This window comes from Cryptomeria japonica, chromosome 2 (assembly GCF_030272615.1).
Source record: "Cryptomeria japonica chromosome 2, Sugi_1.0, whole genome shotgun sequence".
Lineage (NCBI taxonomy): Eukaryota > Viridiplantae > Streptophyta > Pinopsida > Cupressales > Cupressaceae > Cryptomeria > Cryptomeria japonica.
Window position 1 is genome coordinate 50,197,059 of NC_081406.1, and position 19,928 is coordinate 50,216,986.

General features: G+C 38.9%; 1 protein-coding gene across 4 annotated transcripts in view; it reads right to left on the minus strand.

Moving 5' to 3' along the window:
* Positions 1-15,727, minus strand: part of LOC131046168 (ATP-dependent zinc metalloprotease FTSH 12, chloroplastic) — a 316,628-nt gene extending 300,901 nt beyond the window's left edge. For 2 of the 4 annotated variants that reach the window (XM_057979841.2, XM_057979842.2), the window contains exon 1: positions 15,125-15,727. In XM_057979841.2, the coding sequence (XP_057835824.1) occupies positions 15,125-15,625 (501 nt within the window). In that variant the 5' untranslated portion in view covers positions 15,626-15,727. The remainder of the gene's footprint in view (positions 1-15,124) is intronic. The other 2 variants (XM_057979843.2, XM_057979840.2) reach the window with 1 other exon arrangement.
* Between the last annotated feature and the right edge of the window lie 4,201 nt (positions 15,728-19,928).

Genomic DNA, 19,928 nt, shown 5'->3' on the forward strand with positions numbered 1-19,928 from the left:
CAAATGAAATCAATGTTGAACACCCTAGAGAAACAAAAGCTCCCTAAATTTATAGGGGACAGATCAAAAGATCCTGTATGCCATTGTAAGACTTGCATAACAATCTGGGAGGCAAATGGTTAGGATGACCATGATTACTGGTTGAAGGCATTTCCCGCCACGCTACAGGGAATTGCCATCGACTGGTATACAGACCTGGCAAATCAACACAAGGTGTTATGGAACGAACTAAAGAAGGCATTTCAAGAGGAGTTTAAACTGCTGAGAGACGATAATGGAATTGTTACAAAAATTTATAACACTAGGCAAGGGAAAAATGAGAATGTACAAGCATACTTGTAGGCTCAAGGAACTACTGACCAAGATGGAGAACCAGCCATCTAACGCGTTGAAGAAGAGGTGGTTCATCGAGGGATCGATCCCCTCGCTATGCAAGAAGATGAAAATAGTGACTCTGTCCTCGTACGCTGATGCTTACAATCGGGCAATAGAGATCAAGAGTGAAAACAAAACATCCTCCCGAGGGAAGAGGACGAATAACGATGACGAGAACACCAACTGCAGTAGTGATGAAGAATCCAAAACGGTTTGGGATCTTCAACGGGATATGTTGAGAATGATGAAAGAATTGAAATCCGAGAAAGGAACCAATAAAGAAAGTAATGAACTATGGTGTACTAAGTGCAAAATTAAGGGGCACACGAAAGGTAGTTGTCCTAAAAAGATGTTTTGTAAGATTTGCCAAGTGATGGGTCATTCAATCAAGGAGCATCCATACAATTTGAAGACGAGAAGTACACAAGTACTCTTCACACATGGAGAGTCCACTCCATCGAAACCACAAAACGCATCGCCAGGCGGCTATCAAAACCAATGAGGGCTAAATCAAATATAGTACGACTCTAGAGGGCGTCTTATCATACAGTGCCGACAATGTAGTGAATGGGAACACTTTGCAAGAGACTGCTCGAATAAGGAAGACAACAAACAATTATTGTGCAAATGGTGTGGCCCGAGGAATCATGAAGACATCGATTGCCCAAAGCAAAAGGATATTAATATGTTGGACATGGCAGAACAAAATGAGGCAGTTTTGGCAATCACAAGAGCACAAACAAAGAAGGCGATGTACTTGGACCCTTGTACGAAGAAGGAACCACTCCAAGTACCTAGAGCAGAAGTAGAACAAGTGTTGGCAAAGGAACGAATAACTTCCAATGGAACTGCAAGTACGTCATTGCGAGAGTTAGAGAAGAACATAGTTTGACAGGTGCTACAAATAACCATACCCATCAAGGTGACAGATCTTCTTCAAACTATGTCACAACTAAGAGTAGCAATTACCAACACATTCAGTGACAACACAGTTAGCCAAAGACAATGTAAACCACAAGAGGAACTAACAAAGAAACCACCATGTGAAGGGAATGAGGCCACTGATCCAGTGTTGCTGATGGTGAGCATTGGAAGGAAGCTAACGGTCATTGAGATGGAAATAATGGGGAAGAAGTTGACAAACACCATCATTGATCGAGGCTCGGGAGTAAACGTACTGCCAAAATATACTTGGAAATGTCTTGGAAGACCAACGCTCTCGCCACCGACCTTCCACTTGGTAGGTGTCGACTAGCACTACATCAAGCCGTTGGGTTGATGGCACAAAAAGTAATGATTGGAACACAACAATTTTTCTTGGACTTCCTAGTCATACTGTTGCAAAAGAATGCGTAAGACACTCCACTTGTTGGTCATCCAGACTTTTTCAAGACATACAAGCAAATAAGGGAACATTTTCTGTGGAAAGAGCTTAAGAATGATGTGTTGCAGCATGTAAAAGAGTGTATGGAATGTCAATAAAACAAGGTGAAGCATGTGTACACAAGTAGTTTATTGCAGCCTTTACCTATCCCTCTCCCGAAAAGGGCATGCACCCGACCACGGCATTAATCACCTCGAGCCAACGGCGTAGGACTCGGGGCCGAGCCATGCAGCGAGGCCCAACCGTCCACACATCGTCGAGGGCGAGGGTCGAGAAGGAGGCGAGTTCAGCATGCCTCCCTCGCCTCCTCCCCTGCACGATTCAGGGGCCAGAACCGACAATGATCCTACCGCAAGTTCACCTACGGTAACCTTGTTACGACTTCTCCTTCCTCTAAATGATAAGGTTCAATGAACTTCTCGCGACGTCAGCGACAGGAACCGTTGTCGTCGGCGTGATCCGAACACTTCACCGGATCATTCAATCGGTAGGAGCGACGGGCGGTGTGTACAAAGGGCAAGGACATAGTCAACGCAAGCTGATGACTCACGCTTACTAGGAATTCCTCGTTGAAGATCAATAATTGCAATGGTCTATCCCCATCACGATGCAATTTGGCAAGATTTCCCGAACCTTTCGGGCCAAGGAGAAAAACTCATTGGTTGCATATCAGTGTATGGAAGAACATATCCATGGATTTCATCACGGGGTTACCAAAAGTTCGAGATAAGGATTGTTTGTCTATGGTTGTTGATAGGCTTACGAAATATGCACACTTTAATGCCATATCTTTAGAATTTAAGGCTCCTCAAGTGGCAGACCTGTTCTTTAGGGAAATTTTCAGACTTCATGGGTTGTCAAAGAACATTGTAAGTGACAAGGACAGCAGATTTCTCAATTTGTTCTGGCAAGAACTCTTTCGTTTGACAAGTGCTAAATTGGCACTGAGCACTAGCTATCATCCACAAACTGATGGGCAAACAGAGATCATGAACAAATGGATAGAAGGCTACTTAAGGAACTATGTCACAAGGCAGCAATCAGCATGGGTCAAGTGGTGGCACCTAGGAGAGTATTGCTACAACACAACTTATCATATTTCCATTGGTATGGCTCCTTTTAAAGCACTCTATGGCTATGATGCTACTACTTATATGGATTTAATTTTGAATGATGGTAGAGTGCCAAGTGCAAAGGATGTGATACAACAAAGTAAGGATATTTTGGAAGCTCTCAAAGAAAATTTGCAGCAGGCCCAAAATCAGCAGAAGCTACATGCTGATAGGCACTAAACTGAAAGGATCTTTGATGTTGGTGATATGGTGTTTTTTTGAGGTTGCACCCCTATAGACAGTCCTCTATCAAAGGGAGTGGAGCTGAGAAACTAAAACCATGTTTTTATGGGCCTTATAAGGTGGTAAGGAAGGTTGGTGCAGTTGCATATTGTTGACAGGTGTTTTGTGACCACACCAACACAGAATAAAGTTTCCAATAGACACTCTATCCTCTCTTGAGCAAAATCCTATGTATGCTAAGATTACGGAAGATCATACAAGTGATTCCAAAGTTCCTACTGCGAACTTGCGACTTTGTGATGGATATGAGCTCGTTTGGCTTGATGTTTGCTGGTAATCCAAGGAGGACATTGCATAAGGTGAAGCAACCCTTTAAGAAGACTTGAACAAATTTGAATTTCAAGGGAATATGGCGAATGATTTAGCTTTGGCAAGGATTTTTTTGGAACATTTTCTCAATGAAATATGCGGAAAGTAAATGAGTGAAGGGTTTTGAGAAGTTCTAATCTAAATATAAAGAACTCAAAAGACAACAAAGGCTCAGGTGAAATCAACCACACTTTGTTTTGCCAACTCTAGACAACTACACAAAGGGAGGTGCAATCTTCAAGGGTGGTGCAAAAGATTTTCATATCACCAATGAACACCATCAAGACAAACAATGTTCATTGCATGATTGAAGTTAAACATACACATAAAAAGGGGTTGAGTCCAACCTTACACTACAAATAGAAATCATCTATTTGCAAAAGGTATAAGCAAATGATTTGACCATGAAACAATATTATCTATCTCATTCATCTAATTGCTCAAAAACAAATCTAAACTACTTGAAGAAGAGAAACCATGCCAACTTTCAAAAAAACACAAGTAATCACCAAAACCAATAAGTTACTTCTTATTATCTTGATATCTTATAGCAACAATTTCATACAAATTCTCCCTCCTTTACAAATGAAGGGGCGAACCCCTTTTATAGGCCCCAAGAATGAAAATGGACAGCCAAGATTAAATTGAAATCAAGGGCTAAGATCTATCCATGCAAAACCCTAATTAGGGTTTGACCAAAGATGACCAAGGTGGCACCAGGTAGTGGGTCTAGCCATAAATGAGGAATCACGCCCACTATGCATTAAATAGCCCATCACTCCAAATAAGGCGCCCACTACGCATTAAGTAGCCCACCACTCCAGCATGCATTTAATAAGTCATCAGCCAAAATAGGGTGTCCATTATCTCTCTCTCTCTCTCTGACAACAAATGCTATGAGCCTAGTTATGACGGCCTCGAGCTCACCTACAGAAGCACTTGGTGCAGTTTCAAACTTATACTCCAAAGTGGCTATGTCCTTTTCACACTAGGAGAAAATCTTCTCCCATCCTAACATTGTATCCTGAGTTCAATGCATGATGCTTGAGAACAAGGAAACATTTTCTAGATGATCCCCTGAGAAGGAATCCACGAAGAAGAATTCATGCAACCTGCTCCTCAAATTTATCCACTGTCAACTCCGCGTCAGTTAATCTCTTTGCAAACAATGTCTCAACAATATTGAGGATTTCTTCCTAAATATTCTTGACTCCTATCCTCAATCGAGCTTGACTCCTCATTTGATCTTTCAAAGAATTCCTTCCTGGCATTAACTGCACAGTACCACCGAGGGAAGTCATATGTTTCATTTTCTCTGACGACTTCTCCATCTATCAACGTTTGCCTGGGGACTTCCTTCAATGCCTCTAAGCATGGAATAGTCATATCCCAATAGATGTGTGTATCCTCCCATGACTGGTCCACATTCTCCAATATGCCAAGGATAGCCAGGATTCTCCTGTATAACTGAGCCAAGTCCTCAACGAACTTACCTGCTACAGTGAAAATGTCCTCCACCCATTTCTTAGTGCCTTGGGCTATTTTTCTTATTTCCTCAAGTTTATCAACTGACTCCTTTGGAAGAGTTGTGGGAGGAACAAAGGTCTGGTCTTCTTGCCTAAATGGATGTGCATTAAGCATTGCACATTGTTATGACGTTTTCACACATCACCCCATTGCAAATGGGGACCCCCTACTTTTTAGGTCCTCTTGGTCTTTTGGTTTTGGTTCTTTGGGTCTTTCTGCAGCAATCTCTCTAGTCTCCCCAGTTTGCAAATGTTTTGATGAAATTTGATCAAGTCTGCGGATCGTTTGAGTAAATTTGGCTTAAGTCTGGAACTCGTTTGGTCTGTTTTAGGGTTTTGTCCTTCAAACCTAGATTTCAAGCCTTTTCCTAAGGGTTTCGGAGAAACTAAACATTGTATTGGAATCAAGGCCCTTCAAGGAAGCTCCCGATGAAATTTGAGCGAATACTAAACAACTTTCTAGTTTTAGAAAGTTCCTATTTTTTAGGAATTTCACTGCCTCCTGGATTGTCTTTATTTCGCCAAAAATCAAACTTGCTATTTTTAGTAGTTTCTATTTTTGGTAAGTTTCTATTTTTAGTAAGTGTCATCCTACCCAGTTTTGCCCTAATTTTGACATTTTGAAATACTTACTATTTTTAGTAAGACTATTTTTGGTAGGTTCTTCATAGGCAGGAGTCCCGACACTGAAGACTGAGCATTCCTGAATACTTGTCTAAATCTGGAAAGTTTGAAAAAGCAGGCTTCTAAGCGAAAAATAGCTGTGTGAAAATCATTCCAAAAATGGAAAGGTGTTGAAAATCCTCCTAAAGCAAGAAAATCGCCTCAATTCCAAATATGGCACTCCAATCTGGCAGTTGATAAAAAATGACTAAGTCAGGAGGGAAATCAAGAAATCCTTTACCCTAGCGAAAGTGGCATCCAAGTCAGGAGTGGGTGCCAAAAGGACCTCATGGAAGAAAAACAAGAAAATCCACCATTCCATGACCATGTGGAAATGGCACTCAAGGAGGTAGTTGGGAGCTAGAATGAGGGTGTGAAGGAATTTTCCTCCACACCACACTTTCCTACACCACCTCAAAATGGCGCCCAAATTCAAGTTAGAGCGCTAAAACTAGGGTATGTAGGAATTTCCTCCAAGGCACAAGATTCCTAAACACTATCAAAACAGCACCCAAGTGTGCATGAGGGCGCCAAATGGGCCTTGTGGAGGAATTTTCCTCCAGGCCAAAATTCCTAAAACAATCATTCCAACGCCCAAGATTGAAGGTTGAATTCCAAGGCAAAGATGGGGCACTAGACAAGGATAAGGAAGGAATTTTCCTTCCAAGGTGAAATTCCGCCCAAGGATGGATTCCAAGGCAGGGAAGAAGTCAAGGAATTCCGAGCAAGGAAGAAATCAAGGATAAGAATGCAAAAAGAAAATCCCCTAAGGAAAGAGAATCGAAAAACCCTTCTCGAGCATGAAAATTGGCCCAAATGTTAAAGAAATCTCGAGGCAATGACAAAATTGGATAGACATTATTATCTATGTAAATTTTGTCCACTTAAGTTATTTTTCAAAACTTGCAAGGTTTCACCTTTCTCACTTAGAGTAGAAGTATAGTAGTGCTTTGATTTCAATGGAGAATGTAATGGTGTTTGATGAATTTCCATGGTTCATACTTTTTGCATCTTGTTGATTATAAGTTGCGGTGTAAAGTTAGCCTGCGCCACTAAATTTGTGCTAAGTTCGATTGTGGATAGTCGTTTGGATTGCATCGTTTTGGGTATTCAAATGCACTTTCTCGATTTGAAAATCCTTCAACATCCTTGGAAGATTGCACCAGTTCTTGTGGAGTTGTAGTTAATCTTAGCGAAGCGAAATTTGGTTTATTTGGAATTCATCCATTAGAGCACTATCTATTGATATCACTGCCCTTAGGAGTAGATTTAGATCCTTCTAAACCCTTTCCCCCTTAATTTCAGTCCATTCCAGTTCACTTCATTTGAAGCAGAAGCATCGCAGAATTGCCATATCTGACGATGAAGTTCCAGCCACAACAATGAAGTGAAAGAATGATTCAAACGTAAGTCCCCTTGGATTACCAACATATCACATCAAGCCAACTGAGTCATGTCCATTGCATAATCGGAACCTTGGAGTGAATTGTTTGAACTTATCGCAATCTTAGCATACAATTAGACTTTGATCAACAGAAAGTAAAGTGACCATTGGAAAACTTTATTTTATGTTGCGGGCAGTCAAAAAACGCACGTCAACACAAATACCCACATAGAGCTTTGTTCTCACTTTTCACTTTCTTATATTTCTCTTCCATCTCCTTCATCTGTTCCTTCAGTGCCTGAGAGGAATCATCAAAATCCTCTATCACTTATGCCTTCGTCGCACCTCCCAAATCAACTGTTGTTACATCATAATCCTCTGGGGTGATTTCACTTCTGGCCTTGTCAACCCTTGGCACTACCAAATGTAGAGTATTGGACCCTAATTCATTTCTGGTTACTTTAGAGAATTTCTTTGCCGCCCTCTTCTCTACTAGCTTGTTTATCTGGCTTAGAAATTCTTAGAAATTCTTCAATTTCAAGTGTAGGATCAATTTCCTCTGGCTCCTTTCTCATTCTATCTTTTAGCCAATCTGGAGTGGCTAATTGTTGATCGTGCATTTCTAGCTGCTCTTGTTCTTGCATTACTTCCTAAGGAGTCCCAAGTCTTCAATTGTTGTTTCTTTGAAACAATCCTGATCATGCAGCTCGATATTCGGAGGAAGTTCTTGTTACTCATTTCTTTGTTGAGCAGACCTTCGGGAAGCATTGACACTAAGTATATCCTAAGCCTGTGAGATGCCTTGGCCCTCTTCCTGTGACTAGTTTCTCATGTTGAGTCTTGCTATTTCCTCTATGAAGATGCCAATGTCTTGCACACTTGATGAGTTACCAGGCAACTGCACTCTTCTAATCTTTGTTTCTTTTGTTGTGGCTCTTCGCTTTGGACTTCCTATTGTTTCTTTGGTTGTGAATTCCGGGAAATGCTTTTCTCTTTTCCACATTTCGCCCTTCCCTATGGAATTGTCTCTTCTCTGACTTGAGCTCCTGATGACCCCTCAGTGGCTTCATCTTGTGACTCCAAGTCTCCCATCAAATTATAAGTCAGGTGGGCATTCTTTGCTTTCAGCTTGCTAATGTGACACTCAACCTAGAGACATGTAAATTTTGTAACCGGTCGGCTTAAGATATCCAAATCAACAATTTTTGGCTCTGACTAATTAGGTGTCTGGATTGGCTTATCCTTTTCCTTCTCATAATCAAGGTGAACATTGTTCACATCCTCTTCTACCCGATCTGGCACTTAGATGATTTCGCATATCCTTGGTGTTAGCCCAATAATCTTCCAGTTGTATCTTAGCATGTGCCAACCACCATCCTTATCTTGTCGTACGGATCAAAATCTAATCTTGCAATGTGGGCTGTGAGGTGGTAGAATTGCAGTTCTTCTATTGACTTCTCCGTTGTTGCTAATGATTGGCACAATTCATCATAATCTCCCATGACGATCAAGAATTCAAGCCCACCTTTCTTCTTCTTTTTCTAAATCTTATCATAGGCAGTCAATTGTCTTGTGACCTCAAGCAGTACCATCTTATCCGTTGGGTATCTAGGGAGCCTATAGGAACAGGAAGAGAATGCCAGGACTCGGATGTAGGTGAATCTTGGAAACTAGATGAACCATGCTCTGTATTTCTTTACCATTTCCCCTCGCTTCCTACGACAACCTTATGTAAATGCCTCCCTATAGGGACCGAACAATGTGCATGGTGAAGGTGTCATTTGCTTTCTTGAGATAAGTAGTGTTGTACAGGTGTAACTAAGAATAGCACTCATGGAGAGTTGTCCTGGACCGCATCCCATGGGTCCTTTACTTGACAATCCACTGAATTTGGCCATTCTTGCCAGCATATAAACAATGTATGAGCTCATGTAGAAGGACTGGGGATACATCAGTTTCTTCAGTTGTTAGTCTAGGTTGTTGCTAATTATCCTTGCACAATCCACCATCTTTATTGCATCCATTACTTCCTCGATGAAGTAAACATCCATGGCTCGAAGATGAATGCCTACGGGCATCCCATAATCTGACTCATCATCAGCACGAAATCACTGTACTCTTGCTTGAAGTCCATGTTGGTGAGTTGCTTGGGCATTTTGGAATGGTGAGGCTTTAGCTTGCGCATCCATTTTTTGTTGATGATTCCTACACATCCATCCACTTTGGAGGCACAGAACATGGCCGCCCTTTCCTTTGTCTTGTATACCATGGCTTGACACATGGGGATTCCAAAGGCCTCAGCAATTGCCTCGGTTGTGAGATTTGTCAAGAGTTTACCATCAGGAGCCACAATTGCACTTCTCTTGAAGTTGTAAAGTTTTGCACATTCAATGATCAACTCCAAGCACTAGATGGCAGAAGAGAAACCGGCTGCTGCCCCATTCACTTCTGGCTCTCTTCTTGGCTACAGCTGACAGTAGATGTCCATCGTGACCAAATATTCTTTTCTTGAATTCTTCCAACTTGAACGACCCCAAGTTGGTATCACTGACTTCCCTCCATTTTGAAATGATCTTCAATTCGGGGAGAAATCCTTTCTGTTCATTTTTTATCTACGTCTGCTTAGAAGTGCTCTCCACCTTGCTTGACTCTATCATTTAATTTCTTGCAAAATAAAATAACATACATTAAACTCGTGCTAAGGAAATCTTAAAATCCACCAAGGGAAGAATTCCATGCTGCATGTTTCAGACTTGGAATAAATAAAACCTTTGAAGATTAGAATTCCTGGATGAAGAAAAACCACGCCTTAGTCACTTTTCATGTCTTGCTCTTGCTTAAATTCTCCAAAATGTGTTGTGAAGAATGAATCTTATGCCTTGCTAAGAAAAATAGGAAATACGCCCACCACGTTGCCAAGTTGGCACTGGGATAAATTTAGCAACTGCATTAATTCTTTCCGAAACACATTTCGTGTTTCCATTGTGACGGGAAATGATTTGTTAATCTAGTGGACCTTGCTAGTCATACTTGAATTCAAAAATAGGAACTTACATTATGTCTTAAGTTACGCCCCATTAATAAAGAATATTCCATTTTGAAAGTTTCAAATTTGCCTTCCATGTGTTTCTTTCTATTCTGGGCACATTCTAGATAGGGAGGAGGATTCTTTCAATGTTGGCGCCAATTTCATTTTTGGTGGAAGACTTCTTGCTAGGGCGCATATGAGATGACTTGAAAGATTTTTCAATGCCTTAGCCAAATTCCATTATTCCTTCTTTCCTAGAAACTTGAGTGCATTCCAGAGGTGAACGATGAACTTCTTCAATGCCTTAGTCAAATTTGAGTTTTTGGGATTCCACGAGGTTGGGCGCACTTAGGAAGGCAGGAAGGATTTTGGTAACACTTAGCCAAATTTTGTCATTCCTTCCCTTCCTGGAGATGGGCACATATTGGAGATGAAGGAGGAATTTTTTAATACTTAACCATTTTTGCCATTTCCAAGAATTGGGTGCATTTAGGGTCCAGAGGAGGAAATTTCCAACACTTAACCGTTTTTCATGATTTCCAAGACTCCTCACATGCTTGGGTGCATTCTGGACCCAAAGAAGGATTTTTGCGTGCAAGGAACATTCCTCCCTACCTTGGGATTTGCGCCCAAGGAGGCATCCTTGGTGCACTTAAGGAGGCAGGAAGGATTTTTGAACAAATGGTAAATTCCTCCTCTCCTTGGGATTTGTGCCCATGGAGAGATCTCTAGTGCACTGAAGTGGCAAGGAAGGATTCTTGGACAAGAGGAAAAATCCTCCTCTCCTTGGGATTTGCGCCCAAGGAGGGATCTCTAACGCACTGGAATAGTAGGGAAGGATTCTTGGACAAGAGGAAAATTCTTCCTCTCCTTGGGATTTGTGCCCAAGAATAGATTTCGTTGTGTGCTTCCAAGGAGGATTTCCAGAATTAGCTAAAATTTGATCACCTACTTGCTCATTTGCTTTTCTAGATTTAGAACTGGATGCTCAAGATCATTCTGCAATCGATGCTTCGACTATTGCCAAGGATAGACCTTCCAAAAATAGACTTACTAAAAATAGTAAGTTCTTCCAAGCACAAAATTAGGGCAAACGAGGCCACGGTGAAACTAAATAAAAATAGAAAGTTCTCAAAAAATGCTCAAATTTCATTGGTAAGCCCTTTGAAGGATTCTCTTCTCTACACAGCCAAAATTTCACTATGCTCAAGGTTATTGACTTCTTGTTTGAGTCTATAGGATAGAAACCCTAAAATAGACAATACTAGCTTTCAGACTTAGACAAAATTTACCAAAATGCTTGGGGACCTGAGGCAATTGAGGAAATTGCTGCTAAACTACCCAAAAACTCACAACCAAAAGACCAAGTGGACAAAAATGTAGGGGGTCCTCATTTGGAATGGGGTGATGTGTGATTAGGTCACAACACATATGAGCTGGAACTTCCAGCTGACAGCAAAATTCACAATACAGTTCAGGTTTCAAGCCTTGAGAAGGCTCTTGGACAGCAAATCACTCCTACACAAAAACTACCTCCACTTGACTATCAAGGCAGATTAATTCTCAAACCTGATACAATATTGGATGTGAGAGAGGAAAGGTGAAGGAACAAGATAAATCCGGAATTTTTGGTGAAATGGAAAGGACTACCCCACGAAGATGCAACATGGGAGGGGTAGAAAGTTTTTAGCATCCCAACCTAAAATTGCTTGAGGACAAGCAATTAGGGACTGGAGGACTATGATAAGTATAACCCGGATTTCCATGCAAGTCAGCCTTGGATTTAGTAGTTGAAATTTAACAAATGAAATTATTAATATTTTATAATATCATTTTGAAGGCCGACATAGTGTGAGCCTTTTTAATTAATTAATAAATAATTTTAATAAAACGGCTCTAAGGCCAACCTTGCTGTGGCTATTAAATTTAACCGACCAAGAGCTTGTATTTATGTAGTCGTTTTGGTGGTAGAAGGTATCAAAGATTTTGGCCTATTCCCAGCATTATACGAATGCTTGCCTGCTCAAACGCAAACCTGGGCGGTGTGAACTGGTAAGACGCAACCCTTACCAGAGTTTCCTTTGAGATTCAATCATTATATTCAGTTCAGAAGATTGCATTAGATGAATTGATATCTGCTTAAATTGTATTTTCTTGCAAGAAATATTCTAGAACGTTAAGGAGACCTCATACAGGTGTATGCAAGAAATCGTTGCTGGCAAGAGGATTGATCTTTGCCTTTGCCTTCAACAGGGCAAAGAACAGATATAGTGTGATAAAGATATAATTTAGTGGTGACTACTCCGTTCCAGCTGGAAGATTTGCAGGAGAAGCTAGCACGGGAAGGAGAATTTAGGTAAATTGAATCTGTACCCCTTTTGAGACGTATTGCCTAAAATTGATTCATCATTGAAGTAAGTCAACACATATGAATTATAGCAAACATTTGATAAAGCCAGAAATTTTCAAGTGTTTAGACATTCAATATGGTTTGAGTTAGATGTTAGACGGAGTATGAAAGCTGTCCTATATCAATTATATTAAGTTTTGTTATAAACTGAGTAGGCTGGAAAGGCTTCAAAAACACTATTGCAGAGAAAGGTCAATCATATGTGTGCATTGGAAATGTTAATTTGATTCTGAATGGTTCTGAAACTGCAAGTTTTATTTTCCTGTGACTGGTAATTATCTGAGTTTCTTTCCTTTGGAAATCTAAGAAGGATGTCTCAGTACTTGGTAGTCTTAACCAACCTGGTACACTATTTGTATGTAGTTGTCTATAGTTGGGAGAGCTCTCTCCGATGTCATTGTACCTATTGCGTATCTTGCACGCCTATTGCTTGGTAATAAAAGATTTATCTTCCGAATATGCTCAGTGAGTTATATTGTTATGTTCCTGTATTCCACTAATGTACATTTCTAGTTTACTTTTGTAACTAGTTGAGTTAGGCAGTAAACATCAGTTCTTAATGAGTGGAACTTACAAGAAAAAATGTTTCCAAATGATAAAACAATAATGAAACAACAACCTCATACCCTCCTTGAGAGGAATTAAAATAAATGAAAGCAATCACCAATGTTAGAAGAGAAAAGGAAATAGAAGTATTGTAGTTCTCTTTGAGTGAAACCTGTTGGAATATACGCTCCAACTTAAACAGGTGTCATCAGGTATTGAAGATGTGTGAAAGGGTAGGCAAATGTCTGTTAGTTTTAGTTTGCTGTCATTAGATATCCAGATTGTTGTTGAACAGCTCCAGTTAGCTGTCACCATAACTAGCGTAATTAAAGGAATTTGTCGTGTTATTATTTACTTATAAATATTTAACTGTGTTTGATGAATACAATAGATGGTGAGTGCTGCAGCGATCTTTCCCCTGTTGTTCTGTTCTGTTCTGTTTTGATTCTCTGTTCATGTTCTTTATTTTTATTTTTCTATCAGAGTCATTGTTCTATCCTTTCTTGTTAAAGCCATAGTTCTGCTTCTTATGTGGAGTTCTAGTATTTCTCTGCAACCATTATGTAGAGAAGTATGTCATAAGCCTGAGCTGATAAAGCTGCATTTGCTCTCATATATAGATTTTTTTGTGGTTAGAGCAAATGCTATGCAGCATCAGAAGTTTAAGCTCCATAGGCGACCAGCCTTGGCATAGTGAAAGAAACTAATGTTCTTTATTTTTATTTTTCTATCAGAGTCGTTGTTCTATCCTTTCTTGTTAAAGCCATAGTTCTGCGTCTTATGTGAAGTTCTAGTATTTCTCTGCAACCATTATGTAGAGAAGTATGTCATAAGCCTGAGCTCATAAAGCTGCATTTGCTCTCATATATAGATTTTTTTGTGGTTAAAGCAAATGCTATGCAGCATCACAAGTTTAAGCTCCATAGGCGACCAGCCTTGGCATAGTGAAAGAAACTAAAATCCATATTCATGTGTGTGTAAGCTGCATGCAAGTGGCTTCAGCTAGCACCATATGCAATTGTAGTCAAGGCAGATTGCAAGTTTGAGACCATTGTATTTTTTCTTTTGTAGTGAAGATTTGAGTATTCCCTTTTGTATTTATTTTCATTTTTCGCAAAGAAAGAGAATGTCAGCCACTATTGAAGAACCACCAGATATTGGTGATAATGATAGCATCATTGAAGATGAGGCACTTGTCCTATTTTGAAGAGGCCAAAATTTTGAAGACAGGGAAAGATGTAGTAGAGAATAGTTAGATGCTTAATAGGCTGAGGTGCTTGTGGATCAAAGAAACTATACCTCATTGGGGTTATGAGACATACATGTGAGAACCGTGTTCAATAGTTCAGAGGGGGATTCGAAATTTGGAAGTTCAACATCATACCTTTACGAAGGTGATGAGACACTTCATTTACAAATAGTGTTCAATGATGTTGGAAACCTAGATGATAGCTAGGTGACTATACCTACAGTTGAGGAGTAGCTTGAAGAAGTCTTGCTGGTTCGAATACTGTTTTCAAATAACAACTTCTACATAATGTAGTTTCTATTATTTTACGGTGTAATGTTGTAGCGTTAAGAGGGGGTGTTGGAATATATGCTCCAACTAAACAGTTGTCATCAGGTATTGAAGATGTGTGAAAAAGAAGTTGGAAAATGTTTGTTAGTTTTAGTTTGCTGTCATTAGCTATCCAGTTAGCTGTTGAACTGTCACCATAACTAGCATAATTATAGGAAGTTGTTGAATTATTATGTACATATAAATATTTAAGTGTGTTTGATGAATAACATAGATGGTGAGTCCTGCAGCATTCCTCCGCTGTTTTGTTCTGTTTCCTTTTTGATTCTCTGTTCGTGTTCTTTATTTTTATTCCAAAATTAAAAAAACGAAGCCAAGGTCTCATAAACTCTTCCTGGGTAAAATTAAAATGAAAATCCTTGACTAAAAGCAAAATAAAGATTTAACGTTCTCTAAGCAGAATTAATATAAGAAAAAGGAAACAGAGATCTCAAAAACTTGTTTGAATAAAATTGTAATAAGAAAAAGCAACGAGATGTCTCCTACCCCTCCCTGAGTAGAATTAAAATAAAAAAGAAAAAACCGAAGTCTCGTAACTACAAAAAAGAGAGAGAACAAAAACTACCTTCCAGAGCTCCAAGCGATTCCAAGCCACGAAATGGGGCCAAAGTTGGAACCTCAACTTCTCCGCACTCGAAATGATCTGCCGCCTGAGTGGCTCAGCAGCTGCCTGCACCTCCCTTGCCACTTCTCCAACCTTACTATTCACAACCTCAATATCTACGCCCGTCTCCTTCTTCAAACCTCTCTGGAAATTCTGATAAAATCTCTGTGTTCCCCTGCCAAACGCCTGTCCAACCCTACTCCACTTAAAATCACTTGGCTTCTCGTTGATATTATTGCTTCCTTCCTCTTTATCTGCTGCATTATCACTACCCTCGCCATTTTGAGCTCTAATGATGATAAAAATGCTTTGCCTGCTGTTGTATTTTAGCCGGGGTTTATATTTTAGGCCTGGTTTGTTTTTTTGCTTGTTGGGAAAATGACTGTGCTGTGATGATGCTGCTTGAGAAGTTAATTGCAGGCGGACAACTCTGCCATGGAATGTAAGGGGAGAACACTCCATTAATGGAGGTGGAGTGGGAGAATGATTATGTGCTGAGGTGAGAGGGTTTTAGCAGGTTTTTAGAACCCGCAAGATAAGACAGGCATATAAAGGACGTGATTATATGATTTACGAGAGAGTTTTGAAGGTCATCGAGGTTAATGTTATTTTATTAAGCCGATAGGCTTTTAGTATGAGGTTTTGTTTGTCGGGAAAGTGTTAGCGATCCGGAAAAAGGTATCGGAAAAAAGGCGATTGAAAACTCGTTTGCACGGACATTTATTAACACATTCCGTATGCAGAAGATAGTTAATATGTTCTTTAATACATTTATTTAATACATTTATTAAAATACGAACTGAAAGTTGTATGCATTCAGACGAAATGCAAGTTGTATGCATTGACATTTGGGAATCGTATTTTGGAAGTGATTGTTTTTGGAGCTATTGTTGCTCGAAGTGATTAGGGTTTTCTTTGCCAAGAGAAGATTGTGAACAGAAAGAACTTTTTTGTCATAAGAAGAATGACAACGACTATGCCAAGGAGTAGGGTTTTCCTTGCGCCGTTCAAGTTTTTCAGGTATTTTTAGGTATTCAGCAATTTTCATCATGATTTAAGATAACTGAAGGAAGCCGCTATGTTCATAATCCATGTTTCTGCTTTAGATTTTTCTTGTTAATTTCTTAGGGCTTTCTTTGCCAGGAGAAGATTGTGAACAGAAAGAACTGTTTCGTCATCAAGAAGAACGACAACAGTTTTTGAAGCTATTGTTGCTCGAAGTGATTAGGGTTTTCTTTGCCAGGAGAAGATTGTGAACAGAAATAATTGTTTCGTCATCAAGAAGAACGACAACGACTCTGCCAAGGAGTAGGGTTTTCTTTGCGCCATTCAAGTTTTTAGGTATTTTTAGGCATTCAGCAATTTTCATCGCGATTTAAGATAACTGAAGGAAGCCGCTACGTTCATTATCCATGTTTCTGCTTTAGATTTTTGTTGTTAATTTCTTAGGGCTTTAAATTGTTGTCAAAATAATGCAAGGAAGCAGACGCTGTCAATCTGTATTTATTTTGCCCTGGATTTGTCTATTTTTTTCTGAAGGGTTCATATTTAAAGATTCATCAATTGTAGTAATCCCAACCTGCTTAGTCAAAGACCTATTATGAAACCCATTTGGTCCACAACCTTCAGACGCTTTGTTTACCCCCCCTTCGAACTCATTAGCATGGGCTTGGACCTGTGTATATGTTGAGGAACTCTTATTCCATTGCTACAAGCTCTCATCCAGTCCAATGGATTTGAATTCAAATCAACACTCAAATTAAGCCCATCTTCATTATACACAAAGAATTGAAAACTGCAAGACCCAGATGATTCAGACCCGCCCTCAATACATGCACTGTATTGGGTCTTCATTGCATTAGGCTCAGACAAATTCTGCGTTAAACCTCCATTACCCAATGCAGAAATATTTGCATCAATTTTATCCATGTCACCATCTGGGGCCATCATTACAAATCTGGTCTGTTTCAAAAGGGCTAAACCAATACAGCGTAGCTAATACAAAGGTGAAGGATCAGACATTCGCAGAAGATTCGAAATAGGTCAAAGAAAAGAAATCGGTTTTGGGTTTCCCCACAAATATGCCGAGGACAAAATTCAAATTTAGCTGTCACTGTCTCTACTTCCAGTATAAGAGGTCATTTCCTTTCCTTTCTCTGCTCCCCTATTGGAGTATTTTACTGTAGAGGTCCTGCTAAATATAGTGGAGTTCTCCAATTGATTAGTAGAACTTCTTCCCCTTTTGTTTCATATGTTTCTGTGTAGAAATCGATGTAGTCAAAGGCCAGACATGTGGTAGTGGAAATACAGATCTCTCAATGCGTGTGCATGAAATCTATACCGTTACGAATCATGTGTAGAATCTATACGTACATATTGCATGCGTGTAAGATGTCATTTTAACAACACACCCTGTACCATTTTACTTTACTAGGCCCATAAGTTTCATGGCTCTTTAATAGTTTCCACAACAATTTCTAAAAATTGTCAGGATTTTAAATTTGTTAGTTTAAAGTTTTTAATTTGTGTTTACAGAACTATGAGTAGGCAAATTTGTAGATTGAAGAAAGCAAAGTGTAGTAAGGGGATTCAAACTCTAGCCTTTATTTTTAGTGTTGCATGACATCTCAATCTAGATTTGTTTCTGGCCAGTCTCTGATCTGATATTTTCCATATCGCCTCTGATCTATGGTTTCGTTTTTACACATTATCTGTTTTGAACCCTAGAAACTGATAAACACTTCCACCTCAGCCACACCATTAAGTGTAGACTACCATGCTTTTCTAAAACTAGCATGCTTTTCCTCATTACCTTTGTTTAATCCATGAGTAATCATACATTTAAGCCCTTCATATCCAAGTAGTTGCTAGCGTCGATTCTCACCTGGCAAGCATAAACACACTCGGTATAGAAAACTAAAAGGAGTTTTCAATAAAGAAAAAACCGATGATTGCGGGACATTTTAGGGTTTTCCAAAAAGGTTTACAGTGCTAAAATAATGATGATTGGATTTTTGGCGGTAGAAAATAGTAGAAATATGATGATTTTGTGGCATTCTGTTAAACAGCTCATTTGTCTTACAAAACCGTGGAGAAATACGATCGGCACTATATAAATTTTGTGAAGAAAGTGCATCATTACATTTACAGCAGCAGTGAAATAATGGTTTGCCCTCTACGCAAAAATAAATTATTATATCGGGATAAAATAAATACGGATCTAAATATATTTTATAATATGTGGAATATAAAGCTAGGGATTATGGATTTAATGCCCATATTATGGAAATTATATAAATCTCTTGATTGTATTTGAAATATCTCTAATCAATCAAGAGACAAGGATCCCAATTAGTGGTGTACTTCTTCTAGGGGAAACTAGTCACTGATATTTGAAGAAGATAAAGTCTTCACTTCAGGCTAACTCAACAATCAACGGAGGGTATTTAATATCAAATGGATTTTTATCGATGATAGGGTTGCAGTTAACATAGTCCCTTTAAAACTTCTTCAAACAATGGCTAAAAGACTTTAAATTAAATGCTACCACACTTGAAAAAATTGTAATTCTTATCATCATTGGTCATAAGATTTTACTCATTGAGTTCTTTGTATTTGAAAGAGATCTTGGGCTACAACATGATTCTAAGACACCCATGATTTCATAGGATGAATGTATTTCCTTCCCTCTAACTAAGAAATATGTTTCTGTTGCTTTGGATGAATTCATAATGTTAAGAGAGATCTCAACCCATCCAAAGCTTACTAAGAAACATCAGAATGATAGTCCAAGTCCACACAAGAACACACCACGTAGATCTAGACCTAAGTCCAAAATAAAGAAAGTTGAGGTTTCTAATGAAAAATCCAATGAAACAACAACCAAAATAATTAAATATTCTTATAATGAAAAATCTAATGAAATAAAAACAACCATAATAATTAAATATTTTTATGTATATAAATGCATGAATAGCCCTGATTCTATATTCCCACTCAAGATAACCTATACAATAGTATAGTAGAAACTTCAACCTTTGAAATCCCACCTTGTTAGGGGATCAATCAAGCTCTCCATTTTGACTCACCCTAAACCAAACAAAGGACTTGATAAGACAATTTTCTCTATTTAGGGAATGGTTATGCAAGTGTTGGTCCAAGTTATGAACCATTAAAATTGGTTGATCACATTGTTACAAAACCTAACAAATAGTTCTTGTGATGTAAATTTTGTATATATACACATAAAGAAAAAAACAATGAACCTATATTCAATGCATACTACATAGCTATCTTTATATACACGAATATGTTTCTTTCTTAACATTATTTAAAGATTACATATTTATATTATCAAAATCTATGACATACCTAGATCGATCCACTAGATAGGTATTGGTAAATCTATTGATTTGAGACTAATCTCACTCTAATTTCACTTTCTCCAATAGGACTTTAGGCCTGCAACCTATATAGTGAGCTTCTTAACATGTCTCCCAATATTAACTTAATATGAGTTGATTCCAAACATGCCAACCCAACCTATATGGTGAGCTTCTTAACATGTCTCCCAATATTAACTTGATATGAGTTGATTCCAAACATGCCAACCTAATATGATCTATATTTCTATCCCTACGACTCTTGGTGCATAGTGGCGACAACCATCCAATCCTATTAATTGATTGCAGACTCCTTGCTATTATCTTTTTTGAATGAGGAGTGTATTGTTTTGTAGCCTCAACCTAGTGACCTTATTCTTCGT